The 20,247-nt window shown below is 51.9% G+C and overlaps 1 protein-coding gene across 2 annotated transcripts in view; it reads right to left on the bottom strand.

The window, feature by feature from the left end:
• Positions 1-11,195: 11,195 nt before the first annotated feature.
• The window catches only part of PTP4A3 (protein tyrosine phosphatase 4A3), a 44,104-nt gene continuing 35,052 nt past the window's right edge, over positions 11,196-20,247 (bottom strand). For both annotated transcript variants that reach the window (XM_042035968.1, XM_042035967.1), the window contains exons 4-6: positions 16,901-17,031; positions 16,495-16,569; positions 11,196-15,859 (exon numbers count right to left, since the gene is read on the bottom strand). In XM_042035968.1, coding sequence (XP_041891902.1) covers positions 15,742-15,859; positions 16,495-16,569; positions 16,901-17,031 — 324 coding nt within the window. In that variant the 3' untranslated portion in view covers positions 11,196-15,741. The remainder of the gene's footprint in view (positions 15,860-16,494; positions 16,570-16,900; positions 17,032-20,247) is intronic.

The raw sequence follows: 20,247 nt of genomic DNA on the forward strand, positions 1-20,247 counted from the left end.
GGAAAAAAAACCTGAGCCAACACTCACAAGATATCTCAGGTGTTTCAGCTCCCCTTACCCAGTTTGATGTAGGCACCCATGAACATCCAGCCCGACCTGCCAGCTGAAAGGATGCTTAGATATTTTGCTGAATTTGGGGGTCCACCCAGCCTATGCTGTGTCTGATCCCGGGTGGGGGAAGCCTCTTTCTGTATATTTCTACTGAGAAATGCCCACCAGGAGACAGCTCCTAACTCCCCAGCCTCTGCACTCCCTGAGGAATACATTAACTGGGACACACTGAATGTCCAAGGTGAGGTGTGTGGCTTTAGTAAAAGTAAGGTGTTCTCAAGATGCTGTGGATCTCCTCCTGGAAAACCTCTGGAAGAGCACTGTCCCTGGTGCACCCTCCTAGGACCACTGATCAGGAGACTGCTGGGCTTCTTAAAAGCCAGGATCCAGGAGTAATTTCTTGGGCTGGCCCTGACAGAGTTCATTCAAGAAAAGTTGGGTCCAGCTACTCCAAGCAGGGCAGCTATTTCATGAACAGGCTCCTGTAGCTATTGTGACACCAACATCCCTTGCTGTGAACAGGGTCTGCCCACCTGCCCCAGGGAACCTGCTCTCCTGCAGGCTGCAAAAGACCCTTCTGCAGAACAGAGCACAGGGAGCAGCAGACCTATGCCCACAGCAGCTTCCTACCCTCGTGCATGGCATGATCTGGAGCAATGACATCCTGGGGCTGTTTTTCTGACACCAGTAGGTTTTCCAGCACCAGTTTGCTGTGAGTGGTTGCAATTCTCCCAGTGCCTGGAGCAGCAGGGGAGAAACACTAAGAAATATTCATTGCAAACCTGCCGTGGTGCTGGACTGCCTATAGCAGAAAGCTGAGAGCCCTGGAGTGTCAGGGGCTGGAAAAGGCCTTGGCCATCCAGATGGGAGCCTGTGGAGGGCTCTTGGCTTCATTTTTATGTGTGTCTTCCTTCCGCTGTGTCCCAGAGCCGTGGTGCCGGGAGGTTTGGGTAACCACATTGGGGGCATCCACCTGAGCCAAGAAGCCAGGAGATGTGGAGGAGCCTTGTGACATTCCAGAGTCCAGGTGACCAGCCATGGCCCATCCCTGACATCCTCAAGCCATGAGAGTTGTTACTTCCACTCTGAGGGCCAGACCTGTTTTGCCACTCTCACATTTCCTGGCAGCACAGGGTGGTGGAGGTTATCAACAATGATTGTTTGATGCATTTAATTGGCCTGCAGTTAATTATATAGTATTTCTTTATAAAGACACTAATGAAAGAGAGCTGCCAGCACAGCTGATGCACTTGTCATTCACGTGGCCTGCCTGGGGGATGGCCAGGTTGGCCTTGTTTAAGTGTTTTAGGCTTGGCTCGGGAGCAGTCTACCTCAGCCGGAGCTACAAAGACCTGCTCCCAGGTCCCCTCTTTTGCTCTATTTAGTCTGTTTTATTCTATTTAGCCTTTTATTTTTCCCTGCTGTTTCCTCCAGGGAGGTTAGTGAGGAGGAAAGAAGAAGTGAGTTTGCCTTGTCATGAATTACACCCCTTCTGCCTCCTTCTTTCCTCTCAGACCATGGAGTTTGCCTTAGAATCCTGCCCTGGTTGTCCCATGTGGGGAAGCCCACGGTGTGATGGTGCTGCAGGGCTCCTGAAGAGGTCATTGATCCCCCACATGGGGCTGGGTCAGCGCTGGGCTGGGCTGAGAACAGCTGGGCCTGCAGCTCTCCCATCCCAGCCACGTGTGCCACCCAACCCCACTGTGCCACTGCCCACCACAGCCAAGTGAAACTGTGCTCCAAAAAGGAGTCAGGCTGCTCCAAAAGAGGAGAATTGATTTACCAGCAGATCAGTGGCTCTTTGAGGCTGCACTCCAGGCCTCCAGCCTTCACTGTCTCTGCATCCATGGCCTCATCTGCTGCCTCGTCCCCCAACCCACAGTGGTGTTTTCCTCCCCAGTCTGGAGGCAGGATCTGTGATGCCTCCACAAGGAACGAGGTGTTCCCAAATGTAACTGAGCATCACCATGAAGTCACATCCTGCAGCTCCTCCTTCCCAATCCAGCATGTATCCCACCCTGACCTAACCCCAAACCCGAGGCTTCCATCTTCCTACATCTTCTCTCACTTTTTATTAGACAAGTCTGGTGCAATGGAAAATGTGCCATAAACCAAAGCACAACCGTACAAGGCTGTGCAGAAACCCCACAGTGAGGTGCACCCTTTCTTTTCAGGGGTCAGAGCTGAGAAATGGCCATGAGCTTTTTTTTTTCCTCAGAAGGGATGAATCCACAGCTTGTCCACCCTGGACAGCAGCAGGGCTGGGCTCAGAGCAGTTTGTGTAGATCTGCAGAGAGGACATCGTTCTCCATCACCCCCGGGGCTGGCATTCCCCAAATACATGACAGTCCAGTGCTGGTTTATGGTCTCCCCAAAGTGCCAGTGACAGAGAAGGGCTGCAAGACCCAGGGAAGGCTTTGCAAACCCAGCAGGGATGCTCTTGGCACAGCAAAGTGCTTTGACACCACAGGCCAGCTTTTTTCCCTTGTTTTCCTAAAGAAGCAAGATTTATGTGAGTAATCCAGGCAGTTTCAACCCAAATTATGCTGAATAGAAGAGCCCTCAAGCAGATTTTGTTCCCTCCGATTTGCAGGGGAAAAGCAGCCCCTGCCCTTGGGACTGTGGCACTGAGGGGACCCTCCCTGTGCTTGGCAGGATGGAGGATAGAGAATCACTGGTGAAAAAATGGTCTGAGCTGCACCTCTCCATCCTGGAGGACGTATCTGAGGGACACGGTGCCATCCAGAGAGACCTGGACAAGCTCAGGAAGTGGGCCCACGGGAATCTCATGAGGTTCAACAAAGCCAACGCACCTGGATCGGGGCAATGCCTGTTATCAACCCAGGTACAAGACAGACGTGGACCTGCTGAAGTGGGTCTAGAGGAGGGCCATGAAAAACATCAGAGGGCTGGAGCACTTCTGCTTTGGAGACAGCCTAGGACAGTTGGGGCTGTTCAGCCTGGAGATGAGAAGGCTCCAGGAAGACCTTTTCAGTGCCTAAAGAAGGCATATAAGAAAGATGAGAACAGACTTTTTAGCAGGGTCTGTAGTGATGGTTCAAGGGGCAATGGCTTTAAACTGAAAGATGGACAATTTAGATTTGATATTAGAAAGAAGTTTTTTACAGTGAGGGTGGTAAAACACCAGCAAAGGTTGCCCAGAGAGTTGGTGGATGCCCCATTCTTGGAAACATTCAAGGCCAGGTTGGATGGGGCTCTGAGCAACCTGGTTTAGTGGGGTCTGGACTAGATGACCTTTTAAGGTCCCTTCCAACCCAAACCATTTTATGATTCAGTGATCCATGGAAGTCCCTCTACCATCTGCCTCTACCCAGCCTCCATGCAGGCATCCTCATCCATGGCACACTGGCTTTTAAAGCCCCTCCCAGTCTCCTGTGCCAGACCGGATCAAGGCTTATGGAGGGGTGGATGCTGAGCACCACCTCTCTTGGTTGTTCACAGCAGAACACTGACTTCCATAAATCCTGTTTACAACTGCAACAGCCTGTTTTTCAGGAGGGGACACTGATGTAAACCACGAGACCAGGTGGTTTTTGCACCCAAGCTGTCTCCCAAATCAAAGTGGTGTCCCAGGCCAGCTGGCACTGCAAGTCCATGCTGGACAATATGGCTAAACCTCTCCATGGTCTAACACGGGAGAGCTCATGGCATCTCCTTCCACCTTCAGCAGGACAGGGAGGCCGCGACAACCTCTGCCTCCCAACAGGAGGACACAAATGAAATGCTCCATTAGTTAGGGTTCATTCCCCATCTGGGGGCGATGGCTTACAGCCATCAGTAGATGATGGGACCAGGCAAGCCCGGCCATGTGTGATGGGAAGAGGAGAATTGAAAGGGTAGGACGCTTGGATTCATCCCGCTGGGTTGTCATCTCCCCCCTGGATTTATCACCCAGCGCTAATGAGAGGCAGCCGGCTCTGTGTGATGTGGACAAGCTCTGGCTCCGCTCTCGCAGGCAGGGGGGGCAGGGTTTGCCACGTCCTGGTGAAGGGTTCTCGGATGCTCCAGCTCAGCTCGTGTCCTCAGGAGTTCTCGGGCTGAGCCAGGGGGTGGTGGGGAAATGTGAAGGGCAGCAAAAGCGAGACAGGCTCTGCTGGGGCAAGCACAGCCCTGAGCCAAGCTTTTCTTCTGGCAGCCGGCACCAGGCATTCACAGAGGGATTATCTTTTCTTTCTTCTTTCTTTTTTTTTCCCCTCCTGAAGTGTCTTGTATGGACCCTGGAGGGGAGAAGATTGTTTAAACCTGATGTGTCCCCTGTGGTCCTGCTGATGTTGCCAACCCCGCAAGGCTGCGGATGCTTTTCCACCTTCGCTCACTGTTCCATCTGCCAGGAGCTGCGGATCCCACCCTGCGCTGAGCCAACCCCCAGGCCCTCCTTGGATGGAGGAAGAGGATGCCGCCCACACCACCCCGAGAATGCCCCCCATCGTCTTCCTCACTCCTGGGAAGCCCCAATGACAAAGCCAGGGCTGCGACTGAGCCGCAGCAGGGAGGGGAGGAATCTCGGACAGGATGCAAGGAGCGGGAAGGACCCACAGCGCGGGTTTGGTTTGGCAGCCCCGTTCAGACAATAAAAGGTCAGGCTGCAGAGAAGCTTATTTTGTTGGGTTTTTTTAAATTTCCCTGGCTTTTGTTCAAGGCTGTGTCCTTAAGGACGGGGATTCTCTACGCTGGTGGCAGGCTGAGAGCACGGGTGGGCAGCTGGGTCTTTGTCTGGTGGGGTTTTTAGTGTGCAAATGATTTCGCTGGAGCACAGGCTGCAACAGGAGGAGGCTGGGCTGGGTATAAACTCAGGGCGAGGAGGTGAAACTGTGCACCAGGATTTGGTTTGGTTCAGTATTTGAAGTATCTTCTTTTTCACAGTGAAGTTTTAGAGGTTTCCAGGGGACCCAGAAGTTCAGGAATTGAAGCACATGCTGTGGAGGAAACTGCATGCGTGGAATAAAATGAGGGCAAACAGCCCCAAGCAGAGCCTGGGATGAGGCAACAGGAGGGTCTGTATGTAAATGGTCACACAGGGTTTGACAGTGTGGTTCAGCGGTCTCAGCAGATCAGCTGCTTCACATTTGATTTTGGGTAGGATTTGACATTTTAGAAATGGTGCTGCTGCTTCCTAATCTTCTCAGGGCAGGGACAGTTTCCTAAAGCTGTGCATCCTAAAGCTGTGCACCCTCCACTGAATCATCATCCCTGGAAATGTTCAGAAGACACTTCAATGTGGCCCTTGGGGACATGGTTTAGTGGTGAACATGGTGGTGCTGGGTTAATGGCTGGACTCAGTGATCTTAGAGGTTTTTTCTAACCTTTATGATTCTATAATGACACCCAGCCTTATCCCTGCTGTCCCATAGCCTGAGGGTCAAAGAGCACAGCACTCTGCTGTCACACACAAAGAGGTTTGCAGGGTCACTGTAGCTGTGCTTCTCCTCCAGTTCAGGGAGGTGAGTTCAGGTCTCACCTGGTGTATCCTGCCAGGCTCCCCAGAACTATCTCCTCTCCTTGGCCACTGTGCAAAAGAGACACAATGAACCCTCATGAGTTTAGAGGCTGCTATAACATCTGTCTGCTATCTGAGTTTCATACAAACTTCAGGACAAAGTAAGGAAACTGGTTCTTGGATGTAGAACAGCAGCTTCAGGCTCAACCCAAGCAAGCCTGGATCTCAGATCCTTGGAAGATGCAAAGGCCTTGATGCATGGGCCAACATCTTCTCCTGGTCTCTGGTTCCAGTGCTAATGCGGTGCTAAGCCTCAGGAGCCTGCTGAGCAACAAAACTGCCTTCGTGGGCCAGACATGTCTAGGGGTGATGTCAGGCTAGTAATAAAAACAGGCTGATTGTTAATAAAACGTCTGATCTAGAATCTGATTCACAAAAGCATAAATAACAGAAATATAAAAAATACCAGTCAATGTGGTTTTCTGGAACAGGGGTCTTGTTGTACCAGCTTGATGTCATTCTTTTAGATCATGAGGCTGGCAATAAATATAACTGCATATGCAACATGCTTGTAAAAGATTCGATTTGTACAGCGTAGCGTTCCAGTGAGGGGAAAAAAGCATCACACATCAGTAGAGCACCTGTTAAATGAGCTAAGAGTTGGCTGTCAGACAGATCTCAAAAAGTGGTGATCAATGGCCAATCATCAGGGCCTGGATCTGTTTCTTCAGTGGAGAATCCTTGGCCCAAAGCTGTGCAGCCTTTCCCTCCAGTGAGCTGGAAATAAATGTGAAATTGCTCCTAAAGAAGCTGTGAAGGGAGAAAAATGGGGTGTAAAAGGACAAACACCCACAGGGACTGGTCAGTCCCTCTTAGTATGAAGCCATTTCACAGAACCATAGAATCATTAAGGTTGATTCTCTGCATCAAGTCCAACCATTAACCCAGCACCACCATGTTCATCACTAAACTGTGTCCCCAAGCGCCACATCTACATGCCTTTTAAATACCTCCGGGGATGGTGACACCTCAGCTTCCCTGGGTGGCCTGTTCCAGTGCCTGATCATCCTTTCTGAAAAGAAATTTTCCCTGATATCCAATCAAAACCTCCCCAGGTGCAACTTGAGGCCATTTCCTCTTGTACTGTCATTTGTAACTTGGGTGAAGAGACCGACCCCCACCTGGCTCCAACCTCCTCCTTTCCTCCAGCTCCCTCAGCCACTCCTCATCAGAGTTGTTCTCCAGACCCTCCCTCAGCTCTGCTGCCCTTCTCTGGACATGCTCCAGTGCCTGCATTTCCATGCAGACCTCAGTCCATCCAGCTGGAAAGCACCCCAGTGGTGGATTGAGGATCAAAATGTGAGGGGCCACAGCTCAGCCTCTTCAGGACATGATGGATCACATGGCAAAAGCTGATGGAGCCAGAGACAGGGCTTTGAGTGTGGTAAATCTGCATCTCATGGTAGAAACACTCTCAAGAGAAAACAGAAGACAGGTTGAGTTATAGGTGCATGTAGGGAAGTGATTTAACGGCTTTAGATGAGTCTGAAATCCTCATCTGATGAGTTGTGGATGTTGAAATCTTCTGACAAACTGTGGCTGCCCCATCCCTGGAAGTGTTCAAGGCCAGGCTGGATGGGGCTTGGAGCAACCTGGGGTAGTGGGAGGTGTCCCTGCCCATGGCTGGGGGTTGGAACTGGATGATCTTTGAGACCCCTTCTGACTCAAATTGTTCTGTGATCCCAGGATTCTGTGAAACTGAGTACAATCACACTTTAGAGAGCATACTGAACTGTCTGTGGGGGGAGCAGGCAGTCTGGACATAATTCCCTCTGCAGCCATGGACATTTTAACCATAGCAGACGGAGCTGGAGGAGACAGGTGCAGTGTCTGGAGAAGGTACATGCCCCAGGGGGAGTATCTCTCTCTGGAATCTTCTTCAGTGACCCAGTTCTGCACCCTATGAGCTATAAGATATCCTTTTCTTCTCTAGGATCTTCATAGGACTACAGGATGATTCAGGCTGGAAGGAGGTCTCCTGCTCAAAGCAGGGCAGTTATGGGGGTCAGCCCACCCTGAAATAGTCCCAGAATGGAGACTGGATAGAACAAATTGAGAAACTGCAAACAGAAAGACTAGACTTCTGTTCCCAGATGTGTCATTTGGCTGCAGCTGGGGTGGTTACAGTTGTGTCTCTGCCTTACCCAGCTGTGTTGTCTTACTCAACCTGGCAGATTTGTAGCGCAGACAGAGCCCCGAGAAGGTATTTGGCAGCTCCAGGTGAGTTTTCATGATAAGCCCTTTATCACAGCCCTTGTTTTGAGTGCTGAGCACCCATCCATGAAAACAGTGCCTTGAACTGGGCCCCCCAAAACCAGCCTGGCCGTCCTTGCCCGTCACCCACGGCTGCCTGAGCGCTGCAAAACAAGGCGGTGTTGTTTGCTTTAAAGATCAAAGCTCATTTAAATGCATTGCTTCTCCCTGTCTCCACCTGATATCCAGACAAGATGCCCTGGCTTAGGTGAGTCAGTCCCTGGCTGAAGTCAGCCGCAGTTATCTCTGCGAGGCGGAGGCAGCTCTTGCGTCGTCCTTCTGCCAGCGCCGACCCGCCAGGTCTCTCTAATCACCTCCGCCCCCGGTCCTTGGACCGAGCCCCGACTTGGCCGTGACGCGTCCCTGGAGGCTGCCCGGGTGCTGTGGGAGAGCAGCGCTGCCTCCTCTGCTCTGCGAGCCCCAAGGGAGATGTTGCAACAGAAACCAGCACCTGCAGCCGGGGAAGGGCATTTTCACAGCCCCTGGTCTGCACGGAACTCTCCGGCTGCGTGCGGCACATTCAGCTCTCCAGTGGGATGCGGGAGAGGCTGTCAGTTGACTTTTTTCCTTTTTTTTTTTTTTTAAGGATGCGCTGACAAAGCTCCAGGTGGCTGTTTGGCAGTCACGCTTTTCTCCTCGGTTGCTGACGCCGACAGCGAGTGACTCAGCCCTTTCCAGGCTCCCCGCAAGCCTCTTCTCTTCTCTTCCTGCCACTCAAATGTTCTTTCTCTCCGATGGTTAAAACAAATTCTGCCCCGAGGTCCTGCCCGGCGAGCGGCTCAGGCAGGGCAGCACGGCTCCTCGGTGTGGTCACGGCACAGAGCGGGGATTTGCAGGATCCCCTTTCTGAACCGTGCGGGCTGTCGTGTGAGCCTGGGCAAAGAGTTTTTCCTACCCCTCCTTGTTCTGTTCCCAGGAAAAGCTCCCCGGGCAAAACCCACCCCTGGTGATCCGCGTTCCTGTACCTTTGCCAAGCAGTGCCTAATTCTCCACTTGACTTTTCAGCTATATTTGTTGCAAACATTTTAATTTTCTTCCCAACCCAAGAGCTGCCCTACATTTTCATCCCTACGAGCATAGGAGTTTCCAGATACTGCAGCACAAGCAGGGCAGCACTTCCCACCCTCCAAGACCATGTGCCCAGACCCACGGGGTCTGCCAGGTCCTGGGGGGAGGTGAGACCTTTGCCCTGCACAGCTGATGGTTCAAGACTCCCTGGGCACAGAGGGAAGCTGGGAGACCCTTTCAGGCATCAGGATGAATGGGATCCTCATGTGGAGGTGTTGCAAATGGACTGATTGCAAGCAGGTAGATGGGATCAATGATCAGAGCTGTGCTGTGCCTGGGAAGAGCCAGTGTTGGTCATGGCAGCCAGCAGCAGTCCAAAGTAATCAAAGGAAGGTTTCATCATGGTTCAGAATGTACCAAGGCAGCCCTCAGAAAACATTTTTTAACCTAGTCTTATGAGGCTGGACTGTGGCTGGTCTAGACTTTACTGAAGACCCTGCAACCTTTGCCTCCTTGCTCTGCAGAGATCTGTCTTGCTAAGGTGGGTTAGGAACATGGAGAGCTGTGAGCCATGGGTCATTTCCCAAGGCTTTGGGTGTCTCCAGCATGGATGTGTCTGTGTGAGCTGAGAGTTCTGGGGGTTCCTCTGTGGTGGTGGAGCTCTGAAAGGAGTGTCCATGACAATCTGAGGTCAGTCCCTCCTGAATCTATGGTGTTGTCCCTTGATCTCTGATGACTGGAAAGGGAGTCAGGGATGAGACCAAGCTGTGGATGTTCACCTTGAGCTGGGGAGGATCTCACTGATTTTGTTGTTGGCAGGACTGAATGCGCTGCAATGTGGGGCTGTGATGGGGCTTGCAGGTACCAACATCCTCTGCTGAGAACGGTTTAAGGCACTGTGGACCGTGGCACCAGTTGGGAAGAGATCAGAGAATCATAGAATAGAATCATAATAGAATGGCTTGAGCCGGAAGGGACCTTAAAGATCATCCAGTTCTACCCCTGCCCCCCACCATGGGCAGGGACACCTTCCACCTGATCAGGCTGCTCCAAGCCCCGTCCAAGCTGGCCTTGAACACTTCCAGGGATGGGGCAGCCACAGCTTCTCTGGGCAGATCCCTGTGAGTGGCCACCTTAGACTTTTCCAGAACCCCTCAATTTAATGAACTTTCATAGTAGTCCTCTTAGGGAGGGCAGGAACTCGTGCACGGAGTGGCAGCAGCCTAGCACAGAGAGATGGGATCTGGCCTGCAGAGAGGTGCATGTTTTTGGGTGACGGAGAGCAAGGAGGAATGCAGCAGGTAGGAGACAGCATGTACAGGCAGGAGCACGGGTGGGTGTTTCTCCAGCACACATGCCGTGTTCAGCAGTCCCCCTGGCCCTCCTGCTTGAGAGGAGAGGCAGCAATTAGGCTGATTGAAGGCCCAGTTGCTTCTTGCACAAGGAGGAGGCAGTGCCCCTTGCAGCTGTGGTTCAAAGCCTGCAGGAGATAAAGATCTGCTGTGCCAAGTGCTTGGGAAGTGCTGGGGGAATCCAAGGACAGCTCTGGCCACGCCACCCTGCTTCACCTCTACCTTCTTCCAAGCTGGCATCTGGCTTAAAAGCTTTCCTCAGCCTAGAGCAGCATAAAGGGAGTTTCCTCCCCTCTTCCACACAACCCCATGTAACTACTTGGGAGTTCACACAATTTTGTGTCAGCTTTCCTTTCTTACCAGCCTGTTTATGCAAGCTCCAACTCCTCAGCCTCCACGGAGACTCTCATCTTTGCCTTCCTTGGTCATGGGGAACAGAGTTAAAAACCCAGCTGATTTCATGAGCAGGTCAGGTGGGGTGTGTGTAGTGTCTCCTCTGGGTGTATTCCAGGGTGTCCAACCAAGTTTAGGCCATGCTCTACTGGATATAAAATCACAGAATGGTTTGGGTTGGAAGGGACCTTCAAGATCATTCAGTTCCAACTGCCCCACCATGGCCAGGGACACCTTCCCCTAGATCAGGCTGTTCCAAGCCCCGTACAAGCTGGTCTTGAACACTTCCAGGGATGGGGCAGCCACAGCTTCTCTGGGCAACCTGTGCCAGGGCCTCCCCACCCTCACAGGGAAGAATTTCTTCCTAATACCTAATCTAAAACCACCCTCTGTCAGTTTGAAGCCATTCCCTCTTGTCCTGTCACTCCAGGCCCTTGCAAAAGTCTCTCTCTCCAGTTCTCTGGTAGCACTGGGAGGTGCTCTGAGGTCTTCCTGAAGCCCTCTCTTTTCCAGTCGGAACAAACTCCCCCAGACACTTCCACCCTTGGCCAGACTTCAGCTCTGCCTTTTCCTCCCACATCCTGATAACTCCCATTAGCAGCACCAGGCACACAGGGATGTACAAAACAGTGAACGCTTTTTATTTCGCTGCTGGAGTGTAACCACCGTAATTTCATAAAACTCAAAAAACCAAAAAAAGATTACCGAAGGCGTACATTTTTTTTTTCCTTTTTACACAAGATGTTAAGTAAACAGACAAGTTTCTTTTTAAAAAGGTTATAAAGTGTCAAGATCCTATACCTCATCTGCATATTCAAAGTGATGCTGTCTGATACAAAAAGCATTGGGTACAATAATTTAGCTATGGCTCAGACCAAAAAAAAAAAACCAACCAAAAAAAACCCAACAAAAAAAAGTCATCTGGGCTTAATCTACACACTACTATGGCCGCCCAGGGGGTTAAAAAGGAAAATATGCAGTTCTTTGTTGCACAGAAAGGAACAGCAGGGAAGTGGAGAGTTCATTGGGAGATCATCGTCTGAAGGGAAGCGGCAGAACGCCCCCTCCCCGGGAATGTCTGCAAGAGCCCAGCCCAGGACCCCCCTCTGCACCAAGAAACCAGCCACATTTGTCTCCCACCAGACAGAATCCCATCCAAACCCACCCGCCAAGCTGCACCTACCCAGCGTGCTGGCAGCAAATAAGATACAAGACCTTGGAAACTGCATGGAAGTCACGAATCTCCCTGTGTGCTTTCCCACTGGGACTAATAAAAACCAAACAAACCCAATGAAAAAAATAAAAAAGGAAACTACTTGTTCTATTGTGGATAGAGCCAGACTCTGCTTTCTCGGGAAAGCTGTTCCTCATAAACCTCTGAAGCTCCCAGCCCAAGCACCACAGTGTCAGCCTTACTGCAAGACTCATAACATGAATTTAAAAATGCAAAGTCTTTAAATGTGTGTCACTAGAACCTTCTTAAATGAAGAGCTGGACATTTGTGATGGCCACATTTCTGCCTTCCCACCATCCCGCCCCCTCCACGTGTTTCCATCTGACTGGAAAACAAACAACAGAAGGGATATTTGAGGGCATATGTGTGCTGTGTGCCACTGATGAGAGGACACAGCTACAAATTCCTGGTCAGATTTATTCCCTCATATGAGGCTCAACCATGACTGACGCCTGGGTAAAGGCTACAGGCTCTTGGTTTGATGGTTGGGGCATCTCTGCTTTGCCATCCCTTGGGTCTCCACAGTTCTTGCACCAGTTTGGAACCTTGTCCCTGCAAATTATGGGAGGATGGTGGCTTTCCATGGAGGGTGAGGGGGTGGATAGGGGTGAGAAATTATAAAACCCAGTTTGAGCCTTTGCTTCTGGAGAAAAGGGCAGGATGAGGTGGCTGGTTTGTAGCCAAAGCCCTGGGGGTGTCTGTTCCCTGTGACATCTGCCAGGACTCAATGGAAACAACCGGAGTAGGAACAGCACTGGCAAATAACATCAGATTTTTAAGGCTCTCTTTTCAGCATCTTGGCATTTGAGGTGAAATGAGGATTAGTGTACAAGGAGAGACCCCGAGACCAGCCCAAACCATGAGCCCTTGGCTGCTTAGGCCTTCCTCTGGTGCTGTCTACTGAGCTTCAACTTTCCCTCTTCCCAACTGTCTCAAGACTTCTGAGCTGTTCTTTCAGATTTCCAACCCAAATCCCCCTTGGAAGACCCCTCAATTTCCCCAGCCTGTTGCTTCTGTAACCCTCTCTAGAGGCTGAAACATTGAGAAGCTGGTACCTCACAGGAAGGAGCCCAAGTCCATATTAAAAAAATCCCAAGTATTTGGCAGTCCAACCCAGAGAAACTTTTGAATTCAGCCCTCCATGCAAGACAGCAGCTCCTGGGCTGCTAAGGTGTCCTTTCTATGGCAGCAGCACATTTTATGGTTAAGGGGGAGATCTCCATGGAAAAAAAAAAAAAAAGGAAGAAGATCTAGGACAATTAAAGCAGCATGATTTAGTTTGGTGGTTTTTTTTTTTTTTCCAGTGATTCGTAAACTGAAGAGGATCAAGATGCCACTCTGCCAGTCAGAGGCCCTCAGGATTTGGCCACATGGCCAGGTCAAGGACTGCTTTTATACCAGAAGCTCCCTGATTTTAAGGTGATTGGGTTGATGCTACATAAAGTGAAGCCTGCCCCATGGTCTTCCCTCTAAACCAGCCCCCCAAGCTGAGGCCTGACTGAACTGGCTCAGGAGTGGCCAAAGGAGGCTGAATTCAACCCCCTCTGTCCCCAGCCTGACTCCAACTCAAAGGCATTGTGGCTGAATCCCAGGACCTCTGGCCCTGGGCCATGTTCCAGGTGATGCTGCCATGAGCATGGGTGAGGAAAACTCATCTTGCCAGGTCAGAAACATCTCCAAGCCTATAAAGCAACAGTTCCCACAAGGAAGGGTATGGGATCGGGAGGTTTCCTGGCTAGCAGGGATTGAGGCTGTCACCACCACAATGCTGAGCCACCTCCTATGTCCCTGGGGATGAAGCAGCACCTATTTTAGCAGCAGGAGGACAGACCCAAACAGGAAGGGGATGGCGACCCACCCATCAGGGTGCTCTAATACAGGGTCAGGCCTTTTTATCAGCCCAATTCTACACCATTCCCAACCAACACAGACCCTTTGACCATTGCTGCCTTCTCCACGAGTCATAGGAACCAACAGCCTGGGATAGGGCAAGAGAAACTCAAGGGAGTGAGGGCTGCCTCACAATGTGGACGCTTGGAGAAGCCCGGGGTGTGTGGTGTGACAACTCCAGGGCCATGTGTGGAGGGTCCCCACCTCACTCAGCACCACAGCTTATCCCAAAGGATGGCTTTCCCTGCCCTGCAGTGGGGTTGGCCCCCATCGGGACAGAAGTGGTGCTGGGAACAGCTCCAAACATCTCCTCTGCCCACCCATGTGGCGGTACAAAGCAGTCCCCGACCTTCTGCAGGTACTGAAGGTGTCTAACCACCCTTCCTCCCCACCTGTCCCAAGGGAGGAACCCCCTGAACCGAATTTCTCTGGGTATCTACTTTTGGAAGGCACAGAAACCTTTGGAAAACACCCAACACATGGCACTGAAGACATCTCAAGCTGGGCAGCCTAAAACCCCAGGAGGTGGATGACCAGCCCTCCTTGTCCCAGCAGCTGTGATCCTCTGCAGCTGAGGGGTGAGCAGCAGTCAGCTCAAAGGACACCTGGAGCATCCCCTGGGCCACACATATGTCCTGGTGACAGTGGATGGCAGCCAGCTGTGACACAGTGGTAGGGATCAGTCTGGGGGACCATGGGTCACCTCCCAGGCTCTGCTGGGCAGTGATGGGAGAAAGAAAGGCCAGAGGATGTGCGGAAGACAAACAGGTTGGTTTGTTTAAGTTCTTTTTTTCCTTTAATTAGCAAATTTCTTTTTATCCTCGTTAAAAGAAAAAAAAACATTCCCACCCCCCCTACGTGCCCACTGCTCCAGCTGCTGCAAGCGTTCAAAGGCAGAAAGTTGAGAGATGTTTAATGTCCCAGCTCAGTGGCAGCTCTGAGCCCACCCCATCAGGGCATGTGCCAAGGGCTGCCAGGCGCCTCGGTACAGATATGGAAAAGGCAGGTGCAAAATTAGGTGATGTGCTCTTGCCAGAACACCCAAAATCCCCTAGGAAAGCTGCAGCCCAGCCCCTTGGCCAGCAAACACAATGGTGGAGGACATGATTGTGCCTTGAGAGGCATGTTGTGTCCCCAGGCCACTGCAGCCAGAACTGGGGTTTGTGCCACAGCTCAGGGATGGGGACTTGACAGAAGAGAACCCACCACCCTGGGCACTGAATCTGGAAACTGTAAGAGCACCCCACACTTTGGGGGACCCAGTGCTGATCCAGCATCCCAGCAAAGCTGAGTGCCTCAAAAGCCCTGCCGAGGTCCCCAAGGTTCCCAGGGGCTCTGCCTTCACTGCAGCAAGCCCCCAACGAGCCCCATCTGCAGCGTCCCAGCTGGCATTGAGGCAACAGGGAGGTGGTGAGGTGACAGAGGGGCCAGGAGAAAGGGAGTGATGCTGGGGGTCTTAGCTCAGCCCTTCCCCTGGTCACAAGGCCAGCACTGAGCTAAGAGCCCCTGTCACCTCTCCCTGCTATCACCACCTTCCCCCCTGAGGCCACTGTGCCATCCCCACCTCCATCCCCGCTGCTTCAGCCCTTATTTATGGGGAAGAGGTGGGGAAAGGTTTTTCTGGGGGTGCTCTGGCCCTCCTGCACCCCCATCCCTTCTCAGCTGGCACAGCCCTGTCTGCATCACCCCAAACCAAGCACCCTTTTCCCACCCCTCTCAGTGCAACAGGAGGGGAAGGGGGGGAGGAGGTGGTGATGAAGAATGGTCACATGAGCTCATTGCCTGCTAACATCAAGAGTCAGAGGGCAGTGCTGCCTTCCCTCCTCGGTGCTGCAGCTGGAGACAGCAGCCTTTTTTGGGGATCCAGCAAGATGAGTGTGCTGTGAGTGCTGGAACACACTGGAGATGCTCCATGTCCTCAGCCCAGCCCTGGCAGAGGGGCAGCGCGTGGGGAGCGCAGGGCTGGGCGAGGAGGTGAGGGGGTGGGATGTGTGCGAGTGCCCGGGGGTCTGTGCACGGATTTTGGCAAGAGGTCATTGAGGTTACATGATGCAGCATTTGTTCTTGTGGTTATGAGGGTCCTTAAATCGGAGTCTCTGCTTTGGTCGGTATTTTTCCAAGTACGTCAGCTGCTTGCTGTTGATGGCTCCTCTGCGCTTCCTGTGGGGACAGAGAAAGGCCAGAACAGTCAGAGGTGTGACATGAGATCCCCCCCAACCCAAACCACCCCTGTCGGGGTGCTGAGCCCCCCTGTCTGGAGCACGAAAGGATTTTGGAGGCTGAAGCCAGGTGCACCCTCCAGGGATGGAGACAGGCACTGACCCCAGCAGCTTTCCTCTCTCATCCACCCTGGGAGTCCCAGGACATGGAGAGTGGGGAGGGAAGGGGGGAGGGAGGTGGGGTGACTGCCAAAAACTCAGGGATGCTGCCCCAGCCTCCTGCAGCCCTGCTGCAAAGGCACAGGGTGCTCCATACCAATGCCTCATTTTCCCACTCCCAAAGGAGAGAACCCAAAGGAGAACCCCGGTGTCACAAAAAAAAAAAAACCCTGGGACATGCCAGGTCTCTCCATTCCCTCAGAGAGGGAATGCAGGTCCCATCCTCCCCCCTGCCAGCTCCTGTCTAATTCCAGCACTTGGGAGCACACTGTAGGGGGGATTTGAGCAAAGGTGGCCTGAAGATGGTTGAAATCTCAGGGCTTGATGTGGTGCTGAAATTCAGCTTCCTGCAACACATGGAGGGGAAAACTCAGAGAGGGACTTTCTGCTCTGACACCACAACACTGCTGCACTTACTGTCGGATGAACTGGATGGCGTCTTCATACTTCATCCCACTCTCGATCAAGGCCAGCGCGACGAGGACGGGAGCGCTGAAAGGCAAAAGCAGTGGCTGTCACTCCCCAGTCACACAGCCCAGAGGCTGATATCCATCATTTAAAGTTCAAGGAGAAGCTCAAGGTAGCAGATCCCCCCCATCAACACCTACTCCCACTAAGGTTTCACAAAACCCTCTTCAAAGAGGGACTGGGGAAAGGAAGGAGGAGCATAGGCATGGTCCTCCCTCTTCTGCCTTCACAGAGGGCATCTGGGATAAAACCCTGTTCAAAGTAGGGCTGGGGAAGGGAAGGAGGAGAGCTGGCATGGTTTTCCCTCTCCTGTATTCATGGAGGGTGGCAGCTGGGGTGCTGGGCTCGGACTCACCGCCCCAGGCCGGCCACACAGTGCACGGCCACGCAGCAGCCGGGGTCCTCGCAGAACTTGGTCTTCAACAAGTTGAGCCAGTCTTCCACAATCTTGCTGGGAGGAGGCGCTCCATCATCAAATGGCCAATCCTGCAAGGTTGGGAAGAGAGAAATGCTGTCAAGACACTGGGGAAAAACTCACAGGGGTTGTTTTTTACTCAGGGTGGTGGTGTTTGGGGCCTCAGCAGTGGGGAGGTAGAAGAGTGCCAGGAACTGGGCATGTAGGAGGGCTTTGCAGCATCATCCAGAATACAGGAATTCCCTGGCTGCTTTGGCTCAGGGTTTTAAGCCATACAAGTCTAGGTGTGGGGTCTTTCCACCTCCTCTGGACAGGTTCAGCCTTCAGGAGCACCTGCAGGATCTGCAACATGGTCCCCATGACCTCCTGCTTCTGCAGACCAGGATGGCCACCCCCTGCCCCATCCCCATCCAGATGCCCTCACTGAGCTTTGGGGTGATGCAGGTCCCATCCTCCCCCCTGCCAGCTCCTGTCTAATTCCAGCACTTGGGAGCACATTGTAGGGGATTTGAGCAAAGGTGGCCTGAAGATGGTTGAAATCTCAGGGCTTGATGTGGTGCTGAAATTCAGCTTCCTGCAACACCTGGAGGGGAAGGGGAAAACACAAATCCCAAAAGAATGGTCTGGGGACCCACTAACACAGCCCTAGAGAGAGTCAAAGAGGGGAGATCACTCCAAATGGGGCCATTTAAATACCATCCTTCAGGAAAGGCTATTAAGGGAACAAAGAAAAAAAATCCCATCTTCTTCTGAGCTTCATCCTCAAGTTGCAGAAGTTCAAAAATGGAACATAGTGAGGAAGTTGGTCAAATGGGTTCTGCATTTGATACCCCTCAGCCCTGGGCTCAGTTATGAGGATAAGTGTCCTAAAGAGGGTATTTCTCTCCCAAAACAGATTTGTCAGGAGGAGCATGGGCACTGGCTATGCAGCAGTGGAAGAGAGGGGCAGGCAGGGCAGCACCACTTGGGAGAGGATGTAGCTTGGTGAGCCCTGAAGGGTGGGAGGCATTGGGCCCTAATCTTAGATTTTGAGGAGTGAGTCACTAAGCTGCTGTGCTGGAGTCATCCTTGGTGTGAGATGGCAAAATAAGCTGCTTCACTTCAGTGCTTGAACAGGTGGTGTGATTTCTGTCGGAATTTGATAGGAAAGGAGCACACTGGGCTTCAGGGTATTTGCAGTGCTTGAGCCAGCCCCACCCCACCCCACCCAGCCTGTGCCTGTGCCTGTGCCTGTCCTACAAGGCCATCTCCTCCTGCAAGGCCATCTCCTCCTGGCAGCCAAGAGTGCAGGTCAGGGGCTCACACCAGGTATCACACAGCACACCACAGAATCATCCTATGATGGAATGGCTTGGGATGGAAGGGACCTTCAAATATTACCTAGTCCAAACCCCTATCATGGCAGGGACACCTTCCACAAGACCAGGCTGCTCCAAGCCCCATCCAAGCTGGCCTTGAACACTTCCAGGGATGGGGCATCCACAGCTTCTCTGGGCAACCTGTGCCAGTGTCTTACCACTCCCACGATAAAAACTTTCTTCCTTATATCTCATTAAACCTGCCCTCTGCCAGTTTAAAGACACTCCCCCTTGTTCTGCCACTACATGCCTCTGTAATAGTCCAGCTCTCCTGCAGTCCTTTAGGGATTGGAAGGGGCTCTAAGGTCCCCACAGACCTCCTCTAACAGACCCCACAGGTCTATCTTTAGAAGCATAGAATTTTTGAGGTTAGAAAAGCCCTCTAAGATTAATATGTCCAACTGTTAACCCAGCACTGCCAAGGCCACCACTAAACCATGTCCCCAAGTGCCACATCTATACTTCTTTTAAATACCTCCTGCTTCCCTGAGCAGCCCTTGTAAATGCTTGACAACCCTTTCAGGGAAGAAATTTTTTCCTAATATCCAAACTAAACCTCCCCTGGAGCAACTGGAGGCTGTTCCCTCCTGTCCTTTTGCTTGTTACCTGTGAGAAGAGACCAACCCCCACATGGCTACAACCTCCTTTCAGGGAGTTGTAGAGAGGATAAGATCTTCCCCAAGCCTCATTTTCTCCAGGCTAATCACCCTCAGCTGCTCCTCAACAGACTTGTGCACCAAGATATATTTATATATGAAATATATATACCAAGATACATATAAAAAAATATACCAAAAATGTACATATAAAATTGTCATAGGTTAGCAAGCATAGTCCCGGAAGGGATGTCCTTGCTAAGGGGTGCTTACAGTTTCCTCTGGGAACTGATAGAACCTATCAGTTGGCCTGTTTGAATATGGACAATTCTTTAAGCCACTTATAGTTGTGACCACCTCTGTGATCCACACTTAAGAACAGACAAACTCCCCCCCAAGCTCTCCCTCGTTTCCGGCACTGGGACAGGTGGCTGCGGGCCCCGTGTGGGGGCCAGCGGGACCGGCCAGGCCCTGCTTGGGCCAGGCTGGGCCGGGCCACGGCCATCCTGGAGCCATGGACCTGTTCCAGCCATGGAACCCCCCCCACTGCCTTGCCGTGGGCAGCCGGAGCGGCTCGGCTCTCCCCCCTCTCCACTGCGATAAGAAACATTCAACATTCCAGCTGCAAAGCTGCAAGGCCGAGGTGAGATTAACCCTTTTTATTGCTGTGAAGAGCTGAAAACCTGAGGGAAGAGAGAGAGGAGATGCTTAAAGCTGAAATTCTGTTGTGAAGCTATGATATATCAGAGTATCCTGTTGTAATTTCATGAAGATATGGGGGGTGGAGTGTTCAACTCGTAAGCAAAAGCACCTGCGCTGAGATAGGCAGATGCTGACGCAGCTGTAATTTCATGAGAAGTTTGGACAGGGAGAGATGAACCAGATGAGGACTTTTGCTCCAAACGGGAAAGGAGAAAACCTCAGTCCCTAGAGATGCTCCCAGAGATAGTCCTAACGATGAAGATAAGGAAGACCCTTTGCTCCCAGGGAAGGAGAAGGGCCTCTGGTTTTGTTTCTGAACGGCTCAACCTTAAAATTGTACCCAAAAAACTTCAAGAGTGGACCCTCGAAAGCAGTTGCGGGAAAAGCTGCAAGTCGGGGGAAGGGACTCACATCGTGAGCAGAGAGACTCCTCTTCCTAAATGGACTGAACAATATTTGGAAGTGGGCGGCTGTCTCGTTGTGATAATGGTTTCATAGCACGAGCAAGAAGAGACTTCTCTTTCTAAATGGACTGAACAAGGTTATTATGGAAGTGGTAAACAGACTGAACATCTTAAGGGTTGTTTTTTCACATTGTCAGTGGGAGAAGGGAGGAAGGTGGGGGGAGGAG

Source organism: Corvus kubaryi, unplaced genomic scaffold, assembly GCF_017639235.1.
Source record: "Corvus kubaryi isolate FWS band 111438036 unplaced genomic scaffold, C.kubaryi_AGA036_p1.0 37385, whole genome shotgun sequence".
Taxonomy (NCBI): Eukaryota; Metazoa; Chordata; class Aves; order Passeriformes; family Corvidae; genus Corvus; species Corvus kubaryi.